Source organism: Agrilus planipennis, unplaced genomic scaffold (assembly GCF_000699045.2).
Source record: "Agrilus planipennis isolate EAB-ADULT unplaced genomic scaffold, Apla_2.0 scaffold117, whole genome shotgun sequence".
NCBI lineage: Eukaryota > Metazoa > Arthropoda > Insecta > Coleoptera > Buprestidae > Agrilus > Agrilus planipennis.
This window is the reverse complement of record NW_020438912.1, coordinates 567330-589431: the sequence shown is the minus strand read 5'-3', so window position 1 is coordinate 589431 and position 22102 is coordinate 567330. Positions and strand designations below refer to the sequence as shown.

General features: G+C 34.6%; 1 protein-coding gene across 1 annotated transcript in view; it reads left to right on the top strand.

Moving 5' to 3' along the window:
* LOC108737493 (neuroligin-1-like) overlaps positions 1–22102 on the top strand; it is a 279274-nt gene that overhangs the window by 221484 nt on the left and 35688 nt on the right. The window contains exons 6-8 of the mRNA XM_018470359.1: positions 14105–14305; positions 15426–15588; positions 17712–18198. Of these exons, the coding sequence (XP_018325861.1) occupies positions 14105–14305; positions 15426–15588; positions 17712–18198 (851 nt within the window). The remainder of the gene's footprint in view (positions 1–14104; positions 14306–15425; positions 15589–17711; positions 18199–22102) is intronic.

Here is a 22102-nt window from a genome sequence, read left to right as displayed (position 1 = left end):
GGGCAAGAAATAGAATTCCTTCCTTATTAGGAAAGGATTTGCGATTTCTTATCTGGGGGAGGGGCTATGTTACACTTTCTCGTCCCTGAAATCTAAAAAAAGAGTTCTTTCGGGGCAGAGGAATTGTAAAAAACTGTACAGGGGCCACCGGAAGAAAGTACAGCGCTTCCTCCCGGGAGTTTGTCACCCTTACATTTTAATCATGAAAATGTTAAAAGTAGTATAAGAACTTCAATATAAGTGTTAATTATTATTGACAATTTGAAAAAAACATCAAGAGTAGGTAACAGTATTTCACCTTTGTCCTTTAACGTAAGTTTCAGTGTCCCACAAGAATGTAATTCGACAATTGAGATTTACAGTCTAACGTAAAGTTAATTTTTAGAAGAAAAACAAAACAACTTGAAGTCTATACTTATATGTAAAAATTTAACTAAACGGTAGAAAATAATAACCACGTCACAGCAAAGTGCATTACAGAACAAAATAATCGGTCAAGAGGGACAGTGTAATCCTGCCTTTGCAACAAAGTTTTCATACGATTTCTTTTATCCAATCTCTACTTTCGCATTCATATATTAATTGATTAATCAAGTACGTATCTATTAAGGTTATTTATTCTTTATCTAGCACCGACTCCAAAAATAATAAAAAAATTGTAAATGTTTATAAGTATCAATGATTTTGTCGATTGTTCTGTAAAGCACTTTGCTTTGAAGTAATTAAAATATTATTTTCTACTTTCTACTTTAAGTTTGTACATGTAGGAATAGTCGGTTTTTGTTTTTTTCTAAAAATTAACTTTATTTTTAAATTTTTAGTGTGTTAATCTTTTCAAAAAACAGAATCAATTTCGATAAAATTTATATGGGACCACCACTGAACTACGATCTACTAAGCAAACAATAATTATCGGAGTAATCGCCTAACGAACATACAAAAAATATATACAGTCGAAATGAGAACCCTCTCCTTTTTAGAAGTCGGTTAAAAGCCTGTTATTTTGTGTGCTAGGTATGTACCTATTACAGAAAGCAAAGAATAGTGTAATTTAGTTTACCCCAGTCTAGAACTTTGTTAATTTCTCTAAGCTGATGTTCGTACCTAAATGCATCTATAGAAATAAGCTAGTGTAAAGTTCAACTTCAACTGGTCACCGCCACTTATTCCGACAACTGTGGGGGCCAAAGGGTTAGCGCTACTTGTAGGGAAGCCGCAAAACGACGGAAACTCGATCACACGCCGTTTTCCAGTTTCCCGAGCGTTTCTCTACAAAATTAGATTCACTTAGGCGACTTGATTTACGCTGTATTCAAGCGGAACCGAAACCGAGATGGCTGTCAGACGGAATTCCTCACAATCCTAGTACCAACATAATTATACGGACATATACATATGTCGAGACCGACGGGTACTTGATGCAGCTGAACATAACCCCAGAGTAGTAGATAAGCTTCTTCCCAACCCTCTATCTGCAAGACGTATTATGGTTTACGCGAATATGCACTGAACGTTCTAGACTGACCTCATCCAACATTCCGAAGTTGCTATCGACGAAATTTTCGTAATGACTGCAGAAATCAAGTCCGATGTATTCAAGGATGGGAGTATTCAGCGTTTTGATGCACTTTGTCAATCGTCCGTCGTGAAATTGTTCAGTTCAGCAAACTTATCTAGCAATTTTCATGCGCAAGATTGTTAAGTTGTTTGCATTTACCCCCTTTTTATTTATATGTACCTATAACAGAAGGTACCTTTTACCTATGTAACCTATTATATGTACTATACAGTATACATATAAAATATAGGCACGAAATAATTTAATTAAACTGCGGCTTCTTCATGGAAGAATATTAAGCATTGAAATATTTGCATCTAAAATTGTGTATTTAATTTCGTATTTAAAATAGAGTTGTAAGAATTGATTAAGGCTTCTTCAATATTCTAAGGTAGTTCAACAAAAGGAGTAAAATGTCTTTGCAAAGGACCCCGCTAGATCTTCACGGAAAATGGTCGTCTATCAAAAGTTTGAATTCTGGTATTTCTCGCCGTGTAGATCAAAAATCTCAAGGGGTGTTACGTGGTAAAAACTCATCATTTTGAGATAATGTTCTATTAAAGTTGCATTCTTCCATAAGGACTTCCAAGGTACAATTTTACCCATTATACATATCTATCATAATTGTACCGTGCTGAAAGAACGAAGAAGATAATGCTTACATGGGAAGGAAAAGAAATTGAAGAAGTAAAAATGTACGACTACCTAGGCTACTTCATACAGAAGACAACGGAAACGAAGAGCAATTAAGAAACTATTAAGGCAATTGAAGTGTTAGGGAAAGTATGAAGTATATCGGCAAGGGATTTTAAGGAAAATTGGGAAAATAAAATGTATTTATTTGAAGTACAAAGTATACTGATGTATGGAGTGGAAATATACGGATGGTCAGAGCATACAGTAATCGAAGAAGTACAAAACAAATACTTAAAATGGATCCTCAGACTTGATCAAACAACAACAAGCTACCTACTAAACCAGAAACAGAAAAGAGGGAAGTAATCTACTTAAAGAATGCTTAAGAGTAAAAGACACGATACAATTAAATACTGGAAAAAGAATAGGTAAAAGGGAAAAAGGACCAATAGCAGAAAAGTGGAACATAGAGAGAAGGAATTATTTGCTAGAAAAGAAATGAACAGCTGACTATTATAATCAACTTATGGAAAATAACAGCGACATATAGGCAGAAGCAGAGAAAATTGAAAAACGAAATACGCGAGGGAATACAATTAGGGTTGCCACCCGTACTTTATTATAAAGTATCGTACTATATTTCGACGGTGCGTACGTTATACTTTACAAGACATATAAAGTACGCAAAAATACTTTATTTAAGGCCTTATGTAAACATCGTAATTTTGTAAGCGATTATTCGAAATTCAGAGTACTTTTATATCAATAATATTGCACAGAAAAATGGCAAGCCATATTTACGGAACAACCTGATTTCCCGAATCTGTTCAAAGTAGTGTCACTTTTGCTATCAGTTCCGGCCATTTCAGGATTTACAGAAAGAGTATCCTCTGTTATGAACGCAAAGTGACGGGACGACAGGAATAATGTTTCATTAAAACTAATTAAAAATGAACTTTCAGTTTACTTAAATCTTTGTTTGCCATGTTTAGAGGCTATTAATGTATTTAGGAACAACAGCAATTTGTTACTGGCTGCTCGATGTAACAAAAAATATGTTTTTAAAAACAAAAAATAAAATACTTTATTTTTATGTCGAGTACTTTTTTTTTAACCTTTTAGTCGAAAAATACTTTATGTAAAGCCTGAAAAGGTGGCAACCCTAAATACAATTGATAAACCGGAATACTTAAGAGAGGGACATAAACGCAGAAACGCAGTTGTATACAGTGGATGCAGATCACACAAAAATTTTTTCGTGTAGGCTCAATTATAGGTAGTTCAATAATCATTTTTGTCAGTTGTACCTCACCAACTTCCTATTTTACATTAATAAATCGTATAAATGCAACAAATAATAAATTAAGTAAGATTTCATACTATTCCGAAGTAATCCAAATTAACAAAATAACTGCGCCTTTTAAATTTCGAAAGAAGAAAATTTTAAACAAGCACTTGAACGTAGGCAGCGTGTTCTACACAATATTAAATTGTCGTTGGCTTTATTAAATTTGACCAAAAATGTTACGAAGGGCAATAAAAATCAATTTGTAACAAGTTTATAACGACTAGCAACACTTTATACGAAACTTTATGAAGTTTCATGCCCCGCAGAAGCTCCATACCAGGACGTAAAGAACATCGATTTAAGAGTTAAGACTTGTTTGAAGTGTTAAACTTGTTCCATTTAAAGTGTTTTCGCTGGAAATAACTCGAGAACCGAGTATTAAATTTGTAATTTAAAGCAAAGAGAGGGTAATACAGAGAGCATGATTGGAATTCCAAATACCTTCGAATAAATTTCAATCAAAAGTAAACCGGTTTTGTCGATTTTTATTCAAATTATGATAAATCTCTTTACTTTTAACTTTCTTAAAAAACAAACTTTTCAAGCAACGTTAAATAAAACTGAACAGAAATGTTACGATTATTTACTAATCAGAAGCGCCAGAGATCCTCTACTAACGGATGAGACAAAACCGTCATTAATTAATTACTTCTACTTACTGACATTTAAGGTCTCATCTTATTTTGGGAATGCAAATGGGAAGTATTTTATTACACCTTTATCAATTGTGCATATATGAAACACATAAAGGCAATCTCAAATAACCTGAATCCTAATCTGAATATTATTAAGAAACAAACATAAAATTGTTTATAATATTTTCTAAATATTGAAGTAATAGCTTAAACATTTCAAAATTCTTTATTATTTGATGTTAACCATTCCTTTCAGTAAAATGCGGTGATTACCGTCACCCTATGCTGTTTCGTCATATCAAGCTTATGTCTATTATATAAGCTCAAACTAACAATTTTTTATCATGGCGATGTAGGTACAGTAGAATCCGCTTATGATGACATCGAAGGGAAATGACCAACATATTATACTAAGCGGCGTCATACAAAGCATAAAAAGTTTCTATTTTAGTTAGTTATTTAGTTTAATAGAAAGAAGAACTACAAATTGTATGCATTTATTAACAGAAAAAGAAAAAGAACGATGAATTGTAATATCAATATACTTAAGAAGGGTCAGAAAAATGAGCGAAAATGTTATTATTAATCATTTGGGTCACTATAGCCGGATATGATTTCTTAAGAATCAGTCATAATAGACGATATGTCATTTTAAACGGAGTCTTTATATCCAAACTTTCCTATAGAGAATCTAATATCAAAACTAAACTTAAGACTGCAATTACTTCATATTAAGCGGTTGGTCAATACAGGCGGAGTCATAATAAACGAATTCCACTGTACGTATAAATCACAAACGCACGCATATCGTGCTCTAATTTCGATAGCATTTATTACGGTTATGTTACGTTATGAGTTATGAGGGGCTACCATGTTACAAGCATCTGTAACTGCCCTAATGTCTGTTCCTGATACGTTTCTCTTGCACGAACAGAAGGCCTTTTTGACCCAGTTTCCTGTCCACGAACTTCTCTCTCTCTTTATCGCTCTTTCAGGCCGATTTTCACAATACCACCCGATAAAAACGGTGCGTGTTCCTAAGTAGAATTTGCAGAGTCAGCATTATGAATAGCGTAAAATACATAAATCTGTATGAACCTCAGACCGATCGGAAATCAGATCAGAGAAATCAATCATTCAAGACAATTGTTTTTAAAAAGGGCATAAAAATATTACGGGAGTATGACATTATTAGATGCTATGCAATAGTAACTTTTCAAAGACAAACATTGAAAACGTGCTCCATGGTTTAAGCAGAAGAGTTTGCAGATATTTGTTAACAAATATACCTGTTAAATCTGCATTTACATAAAAAAATCCAAAAACTCCCTCCGTTTAAGAAAAATTAACGCAATAGATGTAGTGAAAGAAAAAAATGCTGTCAGTAAATAATGAAAATGGAATACTAAAACTCTCCCTTAGGAAATCTAAAATATTTCACAAAATTTGATAGTAATAACCGAGTGTGTATTCGTAACTAATAACAGATACTTTTGACTGGTTTGACTTTAATAGATGTTTTTTTTAACCACACGTTTTTCATTATTTCCGTCGACATGGGTCTCTTTAAATAAGCACTTTATAGAACAGTACGCGATAACCTACCCCTTCAGGTAAGTCAACATTCATTTATTTAACAAGCAAAACTGAAGTACAACAAATCACCCCTCATTTTTCATTCACGTAAAATGAAAATTTCCTTTAAATGAGCAACTCCACGAGCCTTTTAACGGTTACAAATTATTTACGTTTGTAATTGCAATTACTTACCGCGCACACGGAGAAAACCAAATATTTATGGCAAAACAAAAATTACAATTTTCGATTGTAAATGACTGAATTTGCCGTAGAAATAGTAGAATTTATTAGGTAGGTGTAGGTAATAATCTCAATTTTGACATGCTTTTTTAAAGATTATTTCAAGTTTTTTTAATTATTACAGTTTAATTTATAATTAACTAAAATACCTAGTAAATTTATTTCTGCCGGAATTTTATTTTTACAAATTCGGGTCCAAATTGTAATTTTTATTATTTTCACTTACAAAGCGTTTGACTAGTGGGATAAATTGTAAATATCGCTTTAATATTTAGTTAACTTTTAATTTTTTATTTTCTCCGTGCACGCAGTATTGACTTTGTTGGGTTTCATATCAATTCACAACATCAAGCAGCAATCATCCAATGTTATCGTAAAATAATTATTGTGGAACAATAAAATTTTGTGACCTAAATTTTGCGATTGTTTGGGTTATATTTTACGTGTAATGTTGCCACATTATTCGATAAACAAAATGAAAACATTTTCATTTATATTTTTTATCAGATCAAACGGCTATTTCATCGGAATAGTGAATAACCCAAGGTAAATCCATTAAGTGGAATTTTATCGCCAATCTCGCAGCGGTTCCGGGTCCCGACGAAAAAGAAAACAAGCCCTCTGATAGAACACGACGGATGCGCCGCGCCGCAGCCCGCATTAATTACACATGTTACCTAATGGCCATTGGGAACGCATTTTAAAAACCGAACCGCATCGTCCGGTGGCGAATGGCGGCGAGAACGAAAGTGATTTATCGGGGACGAGTTTTTCAATTAAAAAATTGCAATTGCAAATGTGACTTCTAATTTCGAAATACAATTATGCTACAAAAGCTGGCATCGCAACCAGCCAGTGGGAGCGCAGCGTTGGCCGCGGTTGGTTAATAAAAGGGCAATTCGACTGGAATTTAAAAGGCTAAACGATACGGCTCTCTTTTTTTTTAAAGCCAAAAGAGCAACTTTGTCTAAAAATGTAATTATAGAGCACTGGGCGTAATGCATTTTTGAAATTATGAACACCACACTAGTAGACTAGTACCAAACACGTCTAGTATAATGGTTATTCACTTCGTTGAAAAAGATCTTCACTGTACATAATTGCCAAAGAGGTTGTGTTCGTTTTCTCAGAAACGAATAGTTATTGAAATAATCATAAAACTTATAATTTTAGTCTATTTATTTCTATTTGCATTCTTATTTTGACAATATTATTTTTAAGTTATTCATAGTCATGCTCGGCCACTAGAGTCATTTTACAACCCTGCCAGTTTGTACCTTTCATCTGGTATTTCCAAATTTCTAGGAATGACTTGCCGGCAACATNAGAATTAATACATAAAGAATTGTATAAATTATAATTTGAAAAAACAAACTGATTGGATCAAAGAAGATGCAAAACATTATGTTTATATTTATAATTTTGACAGTCTGTTAGATAAGTTGAGAGCTTCATAAAGTCTCAAGAAATACAGACGAAACGTCGTGAATCAACAATGGTCTTTTGTTTTCCCAATGTCCTGTTTTTCACAGTTTCCTGCGCATAGGTAATTTTATCGACACACAATATTGATATTCATCCAAAAGTAAAATAATGACTGAAAGAAACCTCTGTCTTCCTTCTTATTCTTCGATTCCAGCGTGTTGTGATTTTCTCCAACGTTTATCTAAATAATGCACTGATTTAAGTTTTTTAAGTTCTATTTTAATAAAATTGTATATTTGGAAAGTATACATTGCGCAAAAGTGTAACCGTTTCAGTAGTTTCCTCTGTCATACGTTGAAACCCAAAAACCGTAACGAAAAAAGTGTTTACGCAGTGTCAAAACGTGTTAAGTAACAGTGCCGAATTTAGCCATCTGCAATAAAACAAGAGCGTAAAATAAATGCAAATCAATCAACATGTCTTTTAAAACCGTTCTGATTTGAGTTGCTAATGAGTGAGAACACGATTACATTTAAACGCTCAAATAAACATTTTTACGTATAAAAACTACTTATACTGATGAAAATGCTTTCATGAGTACATGGCGAAGTACTTCCTTAAAGAATAAAGTAAACTTAGAAAAATTTCTACTGTAGATACCACCATTTGCCTAATAACAAATATGTTTTTCAAAGTTGCTTTGTCTCAATCAAGAACTAGAACTACAAGAACTTAAAAACTTAATAAAAGCTGTTTTCATTTATTATTGTAGAATCTTAGAACGTTAAAATTTTTATTGAAAATTTTAAGAGGAGTCGAGTTAAACCTTCATAAGATTACTATTCACGAATGGTTAAGGATGTAGGATGTTCTACTTTTCGGGAAATGCGAAGATTACCTCAGGATAGGAAAGAGTGGAGGTGCGTGTCCAACCAGTCTTAGGACTGATGACCTTATGATGATGATGACGATTTTTGTATTAAATGAAACTGTGGTTCAATGCCTAAAAACAATACTAATTAATTTTTAATAACGACAATTCAGTGTAAACTTGAAGTAACCAAAAAATTTCCGAATTGAGAAATTCGTTGGACTCATCAATCAGTTTGCTTTCATCATCATCTTCTTTATCTACGGTATGTTCATCATTCGCCTATAACATCAAATTTCGAACGCTTCTAACTTTTCTGCATTGTGTAGGGGAAATTCGACTCTTTAGAATGTGATAGAAATTTCCTATCTGTGCCAAATTGTTGGATCACTTGAATAATCCTTTTAAAAATGCTTGGGAGTGACATTGTCGATGGTACACTATTGATATACACCCATTTTCATTTTTGGACATACTTTCCTACAAGGTCTATGTTAAAATCGCATTCTCAATGTATAATTATTATGTTGAACTTGGTCTAAAATGTGTATCATTAATTCTACATACCCAAGGCGTAAAATAGCAAATACGTAAAGTAAAAGTATGCCTGCGGTAATCCTTGTGGTGCAGAGGTACGTGCTCCCTGAGTCGTGTTTAAATACTGTAAAGTACTCTTATCGCCTGGGGAAGTAGGTATTCTTTCGTTGTACGTACGGGCAGGTAGGCTTGTGCAAGCTGTTTCATTGTAAATTTATGTATCCATTATCGATGTTGAATACTTATCCGTTCTATAATTAATGCTCATGCATGCATTACCCGCAGAAACGCGTCTAAATTTATGAGAAAGCCGTGAGGCAAACACATACACTCGGTGAGAGGTGTATGAATGCTTGATAACGGAAGGATAATTCATGTCCATTTAGTGTTGCAAATCGCACCAAAAAGTCCAAACGGACTTTATTGTACGTATGAATATTATGTGGTATCTATATAAAGGAGCCTTTTTGATTCCAAAAATTGAAGCAATGCCTTCAAGATATATGCATAAAAAAAGCGAAGGAAAGGATTTTGATTCGAGGGTTTGTTTTAANCCTGAAAGCAGGCTGAAGAGGGCCTTCCGCCCTACCTTCCGGCATAGCCCGGAGGGACTGCCCGCCCACCAGCATTACTGGCTGGTGGGAATGAAACACCCAAAAGTTTAAAAAGTTTAAGTAACCAAAGAGAGTCTTGACAAGCTTTTCACAACATCAACATCATCATTCATAATTCGTTACAAAAGTCGCTGTCCTAAACATTCAAATAATTCATTCAATCTTATCCATTTTTATTTAGTTAATTTTAATTCGTCATAAGTTTCCACGGTAGTTTAAGTTTTGTATTTATTTGTATATATCCGTATTTTTAAGTGAATTAAATTCTTTAAACCAATTAGAAGAGTTGATTCATTTTAATGTGGTACAGCAGTACACCGGAAGAGCCATCAAAGAAGTGCTTTTCCTTACAGGTTGGAAAAGTGACTTTTTAATTAAAATTCGGATATTCTAACAAATATAACAGTTTATCATTTTCGGTAGCTTACATAAAATGCTGTGCTTCGCAACTATAATCCAACAATCATTTTAACGCTTTTATACATACATGCATGTCCTCTAAAACGAGATAACAGATTTGTAATGCAAAATTATTCATAGCATTTCTCTTGTGTTTCCCCTTTGTAAAAAGTGTTTACTATTCGATTTCCGTAGGATAAGTATGATTTAGGGCAGCTCAGCGTCGTACACCTCGACCACATCAACTTTTAAATTTGCATATTAAATAGTTTATCTTCTTTACTATTCTATTGTGCATATATGAAAACAATTTTAAAATTAAAAAATTTCCATATTTTCTAAATAATAAAAAATATCATTTTGATATTATCTACCAAATATTGACTGTGGCTGCCAAAAATAACCTTCCTAGTGAATTCATACAATACCCTACGGCTTCTGATATTTATTATTAATCTTTTTAAAAATGTAAGATCTTCCAAGATGATACGCGCAGAGAACAAGAAAAAACTGAGACAAGGTAAGGACTCATCATATTATAAAACACATTTTTTTCTATAAAGAGCAATTCCGATGTTGTTTCAGTATTTGAAAGAATTTTTCGCACTTATTAATTCCAAAAAATAGTGAAAGCAAAATGCCAGAAAATCTCAAAAATTGTTTCCATGCTACATAAAATATCATACGTTAGTCTATTTGGTAATTAATAAATTATTACGTCACTGGTTAAGTGGTTTTGTCTTTTAATTTTTCACTGTTACACTTTCTGTAACAATAATAATATGAAAACCAGAGGGATCTATAATCCAATGTTAATAGTACTTAGTTAAGGTTTAATGAATATGCATATGAAACAATGCGTAACTTGGAAACGATTTCATTAAAGACTATTAAAACACGCCCTTGTAACTTCAACTATAAGCCTTACAAATCTGTTGTTTAAGAACCTTGTTATTCGAGGGCGGCTGTTCTCTGAGCCTGCGATATTTCTTAATCAGGACGAGCAGGAGAGTCAATTTATTAATACATTAACGTGGTAATCGATCTTGTTGTAAGATCGAAAAATAAAGTTTCGTTAAGGAATCAGTAAAATATGGTAAGCAATGAAGGTAAAATTATGAACCTGAGAATCTTCGCATCATCAAACTTCAGATGAAGCAAAGAAATTTTGTTTACATATTATTTTAGGTATCGATATAGTTCTTCGTAGTTTTGTCTACATGACTAATAATTGGACTCGCGTAATGAGTACACTAACACATCGAAAACCTCTGAAGTAACGGCTGGATATAATTATATTATTAAGTTTTATTAAAACATAAAGTTATTTTCTACATTTCCGACACTTATTTTTAATCTCATTCCCCCACCAACTTCCTTTGTTACACCTTTTTCACTGTACCAAAAAGAATGATCCCCAATTCCTTAAAATTTCCTTCAGTCGGTTCCGTCCACCTCCATCCTCATTGATCAATTCATACTATTCTTCCCATGTTCTACCATTCTCACATTATCCTGTTTTAGATATTCTACTTTCGTTAGATATCCTATACCTTTGGTCCTCTTCCTTTTTCCAGTATTGACCTCCCAACACTCATTTCTTGTTCTAAATTTTGCTAGCACTTCATCCCCTTGCCAGTCATTCCACAAAATCTCCCTTCAGACCATCACGCTTCTTGAATCCTGTATTTTGTTAAGATCCTCTCCCCTTGTCATTTCCCTGTATCTGTTTCTCATCAATCCCATATGTTGATCACATCCTTAAATCACTCCTGATTGATTCATATTCTCTTTAGAGCACCCTCACACTCTCTCTAACATAAAGCGTCATTATTTCCATTACCTTCTCCTACCATACGCCTTTCCTAAATGTTCTCTTCTTCGGGCCTCCGCAACACCTCACCATATTTTACTATCCTTTTTATCGCTTCTTCCCACATGTTTCCACTTTTAGTCTCCCATCATATTTTCATTGCATTTTCTTTTATTAGTATATCATATGGAGAGACACCTTCTGACGAATAGCGCAAATTTGAAACTTTATTGAGCTTTCTATAACCTTTGAAAAGATATCTCTAAAAAATACTTTTAATAGTTCCCTTACTCATGTCGGCTTGTTTATAGAAAGAAAATATATGTTGAAGATTTTCATCAAATTATAACTGAAATAATTTCAAGGATTTTCCAAAAGAATAATACAATTTTGAATTATTACAATTACATTCCCTGATATTTTCATAATATTTCGTATTTGCATTAAATTAAAATAGTAACATAATTTTTCCCGTTTTCAATCCTTCACTGGTAATTCAGTATTATTTTAACGTTAATATTATTTATACAAATTCGGGCAAAAACTTTCCGTATTCATTGGGCTTCGAACGAGCCCTGTTCCGGGCCAACCGTTGGCGAATTAATTTCTACGCTATTTGTAATAGTTCGCCAGATATGCACTCCTAAACATTTAATCCTCGATTTCGAAAATAACACTTGGCCAAAATTTCCGACAGCCATAACTGCGAAACGGAACATCGTAGGTGGGCGCTTTTACCGTTGACGCAAAGCACAGTTTCTCTAGAAAATTTTAGTAACACTCCCATTCAGATCAGACAACGCAGTCCGGAAACAGGGGCCATCTTGTGACCTCAGAAAAACGCTAAAAAGAACAAAAAGCAAATTCCGCGAATTGGATCGGCTCTGGCGCAGATCAGGAGTGTCACGATGTAAAACTGCTTTCGTCGAAAACTTGCCCCATTCATTGGGCTTCGAAAGAGCCCATTTTGGTACGTATCGGACGTACGTCTGCGGAGCTATGGATTTTTAACCGCGGCCATGTTCGCGAGCGCGCAGCTCCTGAGTTTGACGTTTCGCGAGCTGTGGCTGGAAAACGGTAGGACCTATCGGAAAAATTCTTTCACAGGCGGATGCCCCGACTCAGCGCGAACGTTTTGAGCCGTATGCGGTCGCATTCGGTGATGATGAAAAATTCTAAATTTTTAAAAATTTTTCAACTTTTTTTTCTTCGAAAGTAAATTTTTCCTGTACACTTTGGTACGGGCCAACCGCTGGTGAAAGAATTTTTGCGCTATCTTTAATAGTTCGTCAGATATGTTCTCCTAAACATTTAATCCTCGATTTGGAAAATAACAGTTGGCCAAAACTTCCGACAGCCATAACTCCGAAACGGAACCTCGTAGGAGGGCGCTTTTACCCTTGACANTTTATTAAAACAATTTTTTTTTTTTACATTTCCAACATTTATTTTTATCATCATCTTCATTCACAAATTCATACCATTCTTCCCAAGTCCTACTATCCTCGCATCCTTCTAGGACATGTTCCGGACATTTACCTACACTGTTCGTCCTCTTCCTTCATCTAATAATTACATCCCTTACACTCATTCTCTGTTCAAATTTTGGTACTCCCTCCTTCTAAATGCCTTGGTACCCAATCCCCGTGTCATTTCCTTCACAAAATATCCCTCAAAACCATTACATAGATAACTTATCTCATCTATTTTCTTTCTTCGTTATCATTCCCTGCATTTGTACCTCATGTATTCCCCTATATTTATCCTTTTCTCTCTCTATCATATATACTTTTCGTCCTTATTTCTAATACCTTCTTCTTCCCCATTTTTTCTTATATCCCCGTTTTTTAGCCTCCTCAAGCTCTCCTCATGTTTTACTATATCCTTTTTATCGCTTCTTATTACCACATCTTCTTACATTTTGTGCCTACTCCTTTTTATTACATAATCTGGTGTACTTTTCTCTAACTGCAACAACCCCATAATGCATCTTTTATAACATACGTAAAACCTATATCTGCTTTTTTTCTCGCATCCCCATATTATCACTCCATAAGTCACTACGATCCTCACTATCACATTAAGTAACTTCAGTCGCCTACCTCAATCAACCTTACATAATTTCTGCCCTAACACCTATAGCCTTCCCATAATTACTCCCTTCCCCTTAGCCACCTACACCCTCTCATCCCTATTATTATTACTCCCTTTTTCTATATCTTTACGGAATGGTCAGATTTTCTTTTTAAAATACATCACCCCAATTATTCTAATAAATTCTGAATTTCATTGAATACGTAATACCTACATATATAGAGAATAAAGCGTGAAACTGTCGCCCCCTTAGAAAGGGTGACTTTTTATAAAGAACACGAGTTCTACCGCTGTTTCTCCCTTTTAACCGAATCCTTTTGTGACACACATACTTATTTTTGTATCCTTCGTTGCAGGATTTTTACGAACGAGGCCGATATCAGGTGACAAGGATCCTTACAGTGTAAATCTTGGAATAAAGGACGTTGCGGCAGCTTTGAAGTGGGTAAAAACAAACATCGGATCGTTTGGTGGGGATCCGAAACGGATTACGCTGGTCGGACACGATACTGGCGCTGCAATCGCAAATATTCTGCTGATACTTCCAAACTCGAAGGGTAAAAACGTTTGCGCCTGTCTCCGTCTCCTAGTTTACATTTCGTTCTACTCGGAAAACATATTGAAAATTAATTTTCGAAAATATTAAGGCTCTCCCTTATTTGACTTTCTTTCCGAAACGGTTTACTTTGGAACTCCTCCTCGGAAATTTCGACCCCAGTCCTATAATTTAATTTATGGTAGGAGGAGAGAATTTTAATTATGGATTCCGATATTGGAGCAAAAATTTCCCTACTTGGTATTCATAAGCTAATGAAACGAAAGCTCAGTAACAGGCCAATTTATATTCAATGTGGTTCTCGTAAAAACCGGAGAAACTGTTCCACAAATAATAATTAAATTTTCATCGAATAAATAATTTGCATCCACTTTATTATTTCATAGTCTTACCTACTTAATTAGATAAAGAAACAGACTGTAACTGAATTTTTATCGGTTGTTTTTTTAACGTAAAATATTCAACTTCCATTTCTTTTAACTGCGAAACGTGGGTTCACCTCTATAATACTTATCCTGTAATAACTTTGTTAAAACGACAGTATCTTTTAGCAAGAAATCTATCTTCATAACCAAATTGCCTACATAAAATACTATAGTCCAAATTCCACACGCAAAACATTTTTAAAAGTATGATACCTACACGCATTAGGAACGCGTTTCGGTACCCATGGTGCCATTCTCCGTTAGAAATAGGATTTGAATATAACAAAATCAAATTCATTTTTCAAACAGTTAGTAATTGTAAAAATCGTTAGTTGAAAATTATTACAATTAATCCTTACAGTGCTGCGACGTTATTAGAATCAGTGATGCAGTTATTGCTTTTTTATTTAAACAAATATAATAATTTTTTGTACACTTTTAGGACTTTTCAATAGAGTCATCCTTNTCTTATAATATATATTTACAACGTTCTCATGCCCCAAAAAAACTTTGAAAGCAATTTTAAGAAGTTAGATTACATATTTTAGTACTACGAAATAAAAATGGGAAAACATTTTTCAAATCTAGAAAAATTATTACAATTAATCCTTACAGTGCTGCGACGTTATTAGAATCAGTGATGCAGTTATTGCTTTTTTATTTAAACAAATATAATAATTTTTTGTACACTTTTAGGACTTTTCAATAGAGTCATCCTTCTAAGTGGAACAGCGTTAAGTCCGTGGGCGACTCAACACAATTCAGATACTATTAGAGAAACTGTCGCAAAACAAGCAGGTTGTTTAAACTCTGATGAAGTTTCAATCGATGAAGACATTGCGCCATGTTTAAGATCAAGGTAATTACTTGTCTTTACTTAAACTATTAATGATGCAATTGCTGCGATCCTATATGATTAAACAAAAAATAGAATATATAAAAGCAGGTAGTAGTCAAGTAAATGTATCCATTTTTATGTATTTTATGTTATTGTTCATAAACTGCCTGAAGTTTAAGTTTCTCCTTAAATTCTGTGAAGTTTCGTACTATTTTGAATTGTGCCATGATGAAATTTAGGGTTAGATTTATATAGGACAAATAAATTGAATACTGCTGTAATAAACAAGTGGCAGTTATCCTTCACTGTCGACTGAATGCAATAAAACTTTAACGCCAATACGTGACCGTCCAAGTTAATCTAATTTCCTTAAAAATTATGATTCCTCCTTTAGCGAGCATAGGTTGAAACAATAGCAGTAGCTGAATTAGCATTCCCCACTAGAGGAAGTCGTTAAAACACTGAAAACAATTAAATTTAACGTAAACGTAAACGAATATACAATCAACTACAACCAAAAGGAAAATATAAAGTGGCTTATTCACTGGTCACCTCAGAAAATAAATTTGTTTCTCTCTCTTTTATCTAAATATACGTCGAGCACCCCTTACATACTAAAAGGTTTATTAAAAAATCTGGTAGCACATTTGAAACCATAAAAGAAGTTACATAAACCATTATTACGGATTTCCAAAATATCACTACTTATGTAGGGGGCATCAATTTAGAAAATTCATACTGTACATGTAGGTCTACGTTTTCAAAAGTTTCTAACTCGACTTCATCAGCTAATGCCTTTGGTAAGTTTTAAGTTCGAAACTTGCAAAAGAAACAAACAAAACAACTTTAGGACGTACTTCAAATAATACACATTTAACGAAATTGCACTTTATAACTCCTAACAAATATAAAAGAGTAGTAGTTCAACGTAGAACAATAGCGAAATTACTTACATATATCGTTTGAGAAAGTAGTGCTTGAGCTAACGTATGAAAGTTGAACAATGAATCTCAATGACAGTAACAAGAAAAAAATTTCCTTTGGGATATTGTATCAAGAACTTTAGTATAATTATTAATTTAAAAGGATAGAGAAAACTTATTAGACAGGTGGTATACTTATAGCGCTTGCCTACATCATAATTCATAATTATGTTTAATCCAAGATAACTACAGATAGAACCTAAAAATTACATAGTCCTTCGTTAAAATCGGATGCATCTGTAAAACGCCGGGTGGATTGGCGATCCATGCTCCATGGCGATATTATACGACGCGTGGAACGTGGATCGGCATTCCACACGTAAAACCCGTTAAGCCCTTGTTACACGACGCGTGGGTTGCGTGTCCTAGCGCATTCTTTGGTTCCTTTTCATGGCGGTGATGGACGAGTGGAATGCCGATCCACGCTCGTGTAACTAGGTCGGCGCGGCCTGGTGCGTGAAAGATCTTTCTCGAGCACCGCCGGTGGGTATTATAAATAAACAGGGCGTTCTCTCATTCTGTAGACTGTTATTCGGAGCGTGGATCGCGATTCCACGCGCCGTCTAATGTATTGAGCATGGACAGTATATGTCGCGCGTGGGTTGCCGTTCCACGCGCCGAGTAACATGACCGTTTATCTATAATTTAAAATAACAACAAATTTATCAATTAATACCAGCCAGGAAAACTAAGTAAATAGATCGACTGTTTGCATTCTTTCTTTTAGTACTTACATCAAATTTCAAACCTCAAAGAAAATTAAACTGCGTCCAAATAAATGAATTAGTTTCAAAGAAATGTAGTTCATTAGGCGCAGGAAGTAATAATTACACGACCGCTTGCAGCTGACCCATCCTTTCGATGGTTATTTGAATCACAGCAAGGACTAAACTGACTTGAACACCAAAATAAAAGCGTAAATGTTGAATCATGACATTGTACAAATTTATTTAATTTCAGTTCTCATATAACTACTAGAAATTGAAATATTTCTTTTAAAGCGGTCCAAATGACAAGCAAGGTACAAAATAACAGACTTGCTATTGATACCCGCGCTTTTGAAGTTCATTGCTCAGCAATACAAATACTTGATGAAAAATTTTGTTCTGTTTCACTGTTTTGCTACATAAGACCAATATAAATTTTGTTTCCTTCTTTTAGACCTTTGAAAGTTCTTCTCGACCTCGACCTCGAAAAGGTTCGATTCATGCCACGGATAGGCCCGTCGCTGCCTCTCGATCCCCAAACACCTGACCCATCGTTCGCGATGGAACACGCCAGTGAAAATTTCATCATGTGCGACCTAATGTTGGGAACTGTTACAACCGAAAGCTACAACGACTTTAGTGCTCAAGACATTCAGTACGGTTTCGAAGAAGAGGAGCGAAACCGCGTTTTGCGGACTTACATTCGAAACGCGTACGTGTACCATTTGAACGAAATTTTTTCCGCCGTACGCAACGAATACACGGACTGGGATAAACCCATACAACATCCCATTAACATTCGTGATTCGACCATGGAAGCTTTAAGTGACGGACACACAGTGTCGCCGCTAATCAAAGTGGGATATCTTCATGCGCGGAGAGGTGCTAAAACTTATTTCTTCCATTTTGGATATCAAACGAAGGAAAGCGATTATCCACAGGTATGTTTACCATTTCAAAACAATTAGAGACATATTAGCACCCGAGATAAAAATGTTCAGTCTCTCAGAGTCTCTGAAAGCGAGACTCGAGTCTCCGTCTCTCATCGAGTCTCTCTGGTGTCGCTGAGAGAGACTGTCAAGAGAGTGTCAAAAAAACTGTTTAGCGTCTCTGAACGAGAGACTCGAGTCGCTCATAGAGAGATTCTCATGTCGTATCCAGTCTCTGAACGAGACTCGAATCTCTGAACGAGAGACTCGAATCTCTCAGTAAGTGGTGTCTCGATAGACATGCTTAAAATTTTCTACGTTTAATATATTTCAGAAATCCCGGTCTTTCTACGAGAGACTCCAGTCTCTCAATTGTTCAGTTTTATTCATTCAGTCTCTCTGTAAGAGATTCGAATCTCTGAATTAACAATTTTATCGTTCGAGTCTCATACAGAGACTGTGAGAGATGCATAAAAACACCTCGGCGATAACTGAGAGACTATGAATGACTGTGAGAGACGCTCTCAGAGACGCTGAAAGACTCTGAGACTGGGGAGAGACTGAAAATTTTTGTCTAGGGCAATAAGAGCAACGTCAAATGTTCAAGATAAACAAATACCTCATCACCGTAAGATCTTAAAACCAAGGACTGGTTGGACGCGTGTAGATCTACCTCTACCCCTTTTAACTCCTGTTTCAGCATCTAATATGGCTCTAAATGGCCCCTCCTATCAGAGAAAGTGTAGGTACTAATACCAATCTATCTCGCCTATTACCTTATTGATTTCCACTTTCCACAACGTTCTCTGTCCTCTAACCTGCCTTTTTCCGTAGCGCCCTTCGTCAACGTTTCACATCCATAGAGAGCCGTGCTCCATACACACACTCTGAATAATCTTTACCTAATTTCTAAAGTACCCAATCGCTTATTTTCGACGGAATTTTAATAAATCGTCACCTAAAATTATTTTTCTTTTTCAAGTTCAAAATGGTCCGTATCAGGCCATCTCCTTTATCCTCCCACAAATGTCATACAGTCACCCCTTCGAAGGGGGCGAATAACCGTAAAACAGAAGATGAGTTCATACATAACTCGGGATTAAATTTCGTCACCTGTATTTTAATCAAAATTGATTCACTTTACGCGTTCACAGGCAAGTGGGCTGTGCCAAATTGTTTTAAAACATACACACATACATTCACACAGCCTGCTCAAATAAGTTAAGGTTAAATTGCGATCAAAATATAGCAGGGGTTTGAACAGTTCGCTACCATCCATACATTCATCCAAGCAGCCGGGCGCAGGCGAAACAAGGGCCAGCAGAGACACAGGCAAGGGCTTCGCATCGGGTCGATATATAATTTGATCCGACATAACACGGAAGGAATTGTCGAGCAAATGAACTCCGGACTAATCCTGTTAAATTGTAATGAGAATTGCAGTTGCTTTTCGTTATGTGGCCCGAAATGAGATTCATCGTTACCATTGTCAATTGTGTACGCGTTCGTTGTATTATATTATCATGACAGATTTGCCACTAGACGAGACGCGACGCGACGCTCGTTTGTCTTATCATATTATATTTTATTCGTTGTTTGAAATTACAAAACTGAATGAGCCCAAATATGATGAATCTCTCGATAAAAGTGTACACAAAAATTGAGAAATAATCAAGAAAATATGTATAGATTGATGTTACTTTAGGTTGGGGGTAGGTAAGGATGAAGCTCGGAAAGTTCTCAATACTTCAGAATACTTAGAAATGCATCCAATATAAAAAGTAATAAATTTTTTTTTCAAAAATTATTTATTTATTCACGAATATCTATTACGTCCTCATAGTAATCCCAACCACATATTATATACTTGAAGTACTTTCAAAAAAATATTTTTTGTGGTCTTGTTCAGCTCCTCCTTGCAGGTAATATTCCTTATTGACCATTTACAAAACTGTAAGGAAAACCTTCACATTCGACCTAACTTGGCGTGCTTTTTTCGGTTTGAGCTCGTACGGCAGCTTCTATTGGGATGATTGAGCTTTGATTTTCACGTCATAACCATAAGCCCAAGATTCGTCAACAGCTATGACCCTCTGGAGCAAATTCGGGTCGTCGCGAACAAAGTCCAAAAGCTCCTTAGCAATGTTAATGCGATGCTATTTTTGATCGAAATTGATCAATTTTGGTACGAATTTCGCGGCCACCCGTCTCATGCCCAAATCATTGGTAAAAATCGAATGGCAGGAGCCAATCGATATGTTTAGATCTTCAAAAAGTTCTTTAACGGTGATTCGACGATTGACCAATACTATTCTACTCCATATGCCACTGTCAACATTCGGAATGCACCCGCGCGCAAAATTTGATACAGATTCTTTGATCCATTTTTTAGAGGCAAAAATCGAAGACGAGTCAAACTACGTGCAAACAAAGTAGCTGTCAAAAATTAACTGAACATTCAACATGGCCTAACTTGTCGGTATAAATGAGAGACATGAATACTAACATAATGCCACAAAAAAATCGAAAATTAAGTATACGTACGTCGCGGAAATTAAAATTCCCGATACTTTTTGAACAAACCTCATACACCATTAGAAAAAATTATTAATGAAATTAAAATATTATTATGCAATAAAGCTTTCTTTATAAACTATCTTATTAGATTTACTGTGCGTTGATATTGTCAAATTTTTCTTTAGGGATTTGTAAATTAAAATTAGATTATATTTTATTATTTAGTTGTTGATTCTACTATTCAAAGATAAGTCAGTCTATCTTAAGTAAGCCGACCAAGTCCTGTACTTTTGTACTTATTTAATTTACGTGAAAGGTGAGATGCAAGATTGGTAAAACGAGATAGTGGAACCATCTCTCAACTCTCATTAATGTAAAGACATCATTACATAAAGTTTATATCATTCTTTTGCTTTCCTAATAAACTGTCACGAAAACCGCTGCGATGTAGATGTTATTTATTAACTGCTTGCTTTTTCTTTAACGATAAAAGTAAACGACATTCCGCTTACCATCCACGAAATCGTTATAGTTATGTCCTTATTATATCAGCAAATTGCCTGATCCTGATATCCCTTAAGAACTGGGAATCATTTTTGTTAAACGTTTTAAAAGTTATGAGTTATTTTAATGTAATAGTCAGTAAAACATGTATTGAGCTGATATGTTTACTGGTTTTGCTGCATAAATTTAACTTTTAATGTTGCATCATGCATAAATGTTTTATTACCTAATTACCATTTATGATAAGTCCATAAAGCTTCTATCACAAAAGGATTCGTTCGTCCACATAAAGCGATATCGTTAATTACGTTGCCAAAAACATCCCAAATATACTGCTACAAAAATGCATGACAAATGCGAAAACCGCAACGAGTTACGTTTTAACTATTGCAAATAATACCTATATCCAATAATCTGTAATTAATTGTATTCATGTTTATTTCAATGTAGTTAATTTTAAATAATTTCCAGGACATGGAATATGTCAATGTTTCACAAAATTACTTGGTAGATTTTCTCATTTTTCGGTAAACAATTAATATTATGTATTACATTACTTTTGAGTAAAGCTAACGAATAACTACCGAAATTATACCATATAATAGAAACTTATCGTTTTCGGATACACTTAAGGATGTTTGGGAGGTACAATCGGAAACAAGAGTACATAAAATTAGAAATTCGTGATTAATTAGGTTTTGCAGCGTATCATGAGGTAAATAAATACTATCTATACTAAAGAAAAGTATACGGTTTGTGAGAAAATTTGGAATTTGACCAAAAACTTTGAATAAAATAAGAAATAACGAATAATATGGAAAATTTTTAACTGACTTTTGGCAGTGAATATGCCTTGATTTCAACTTCGAAACAAAAAAATATTTAGTTTCAATCT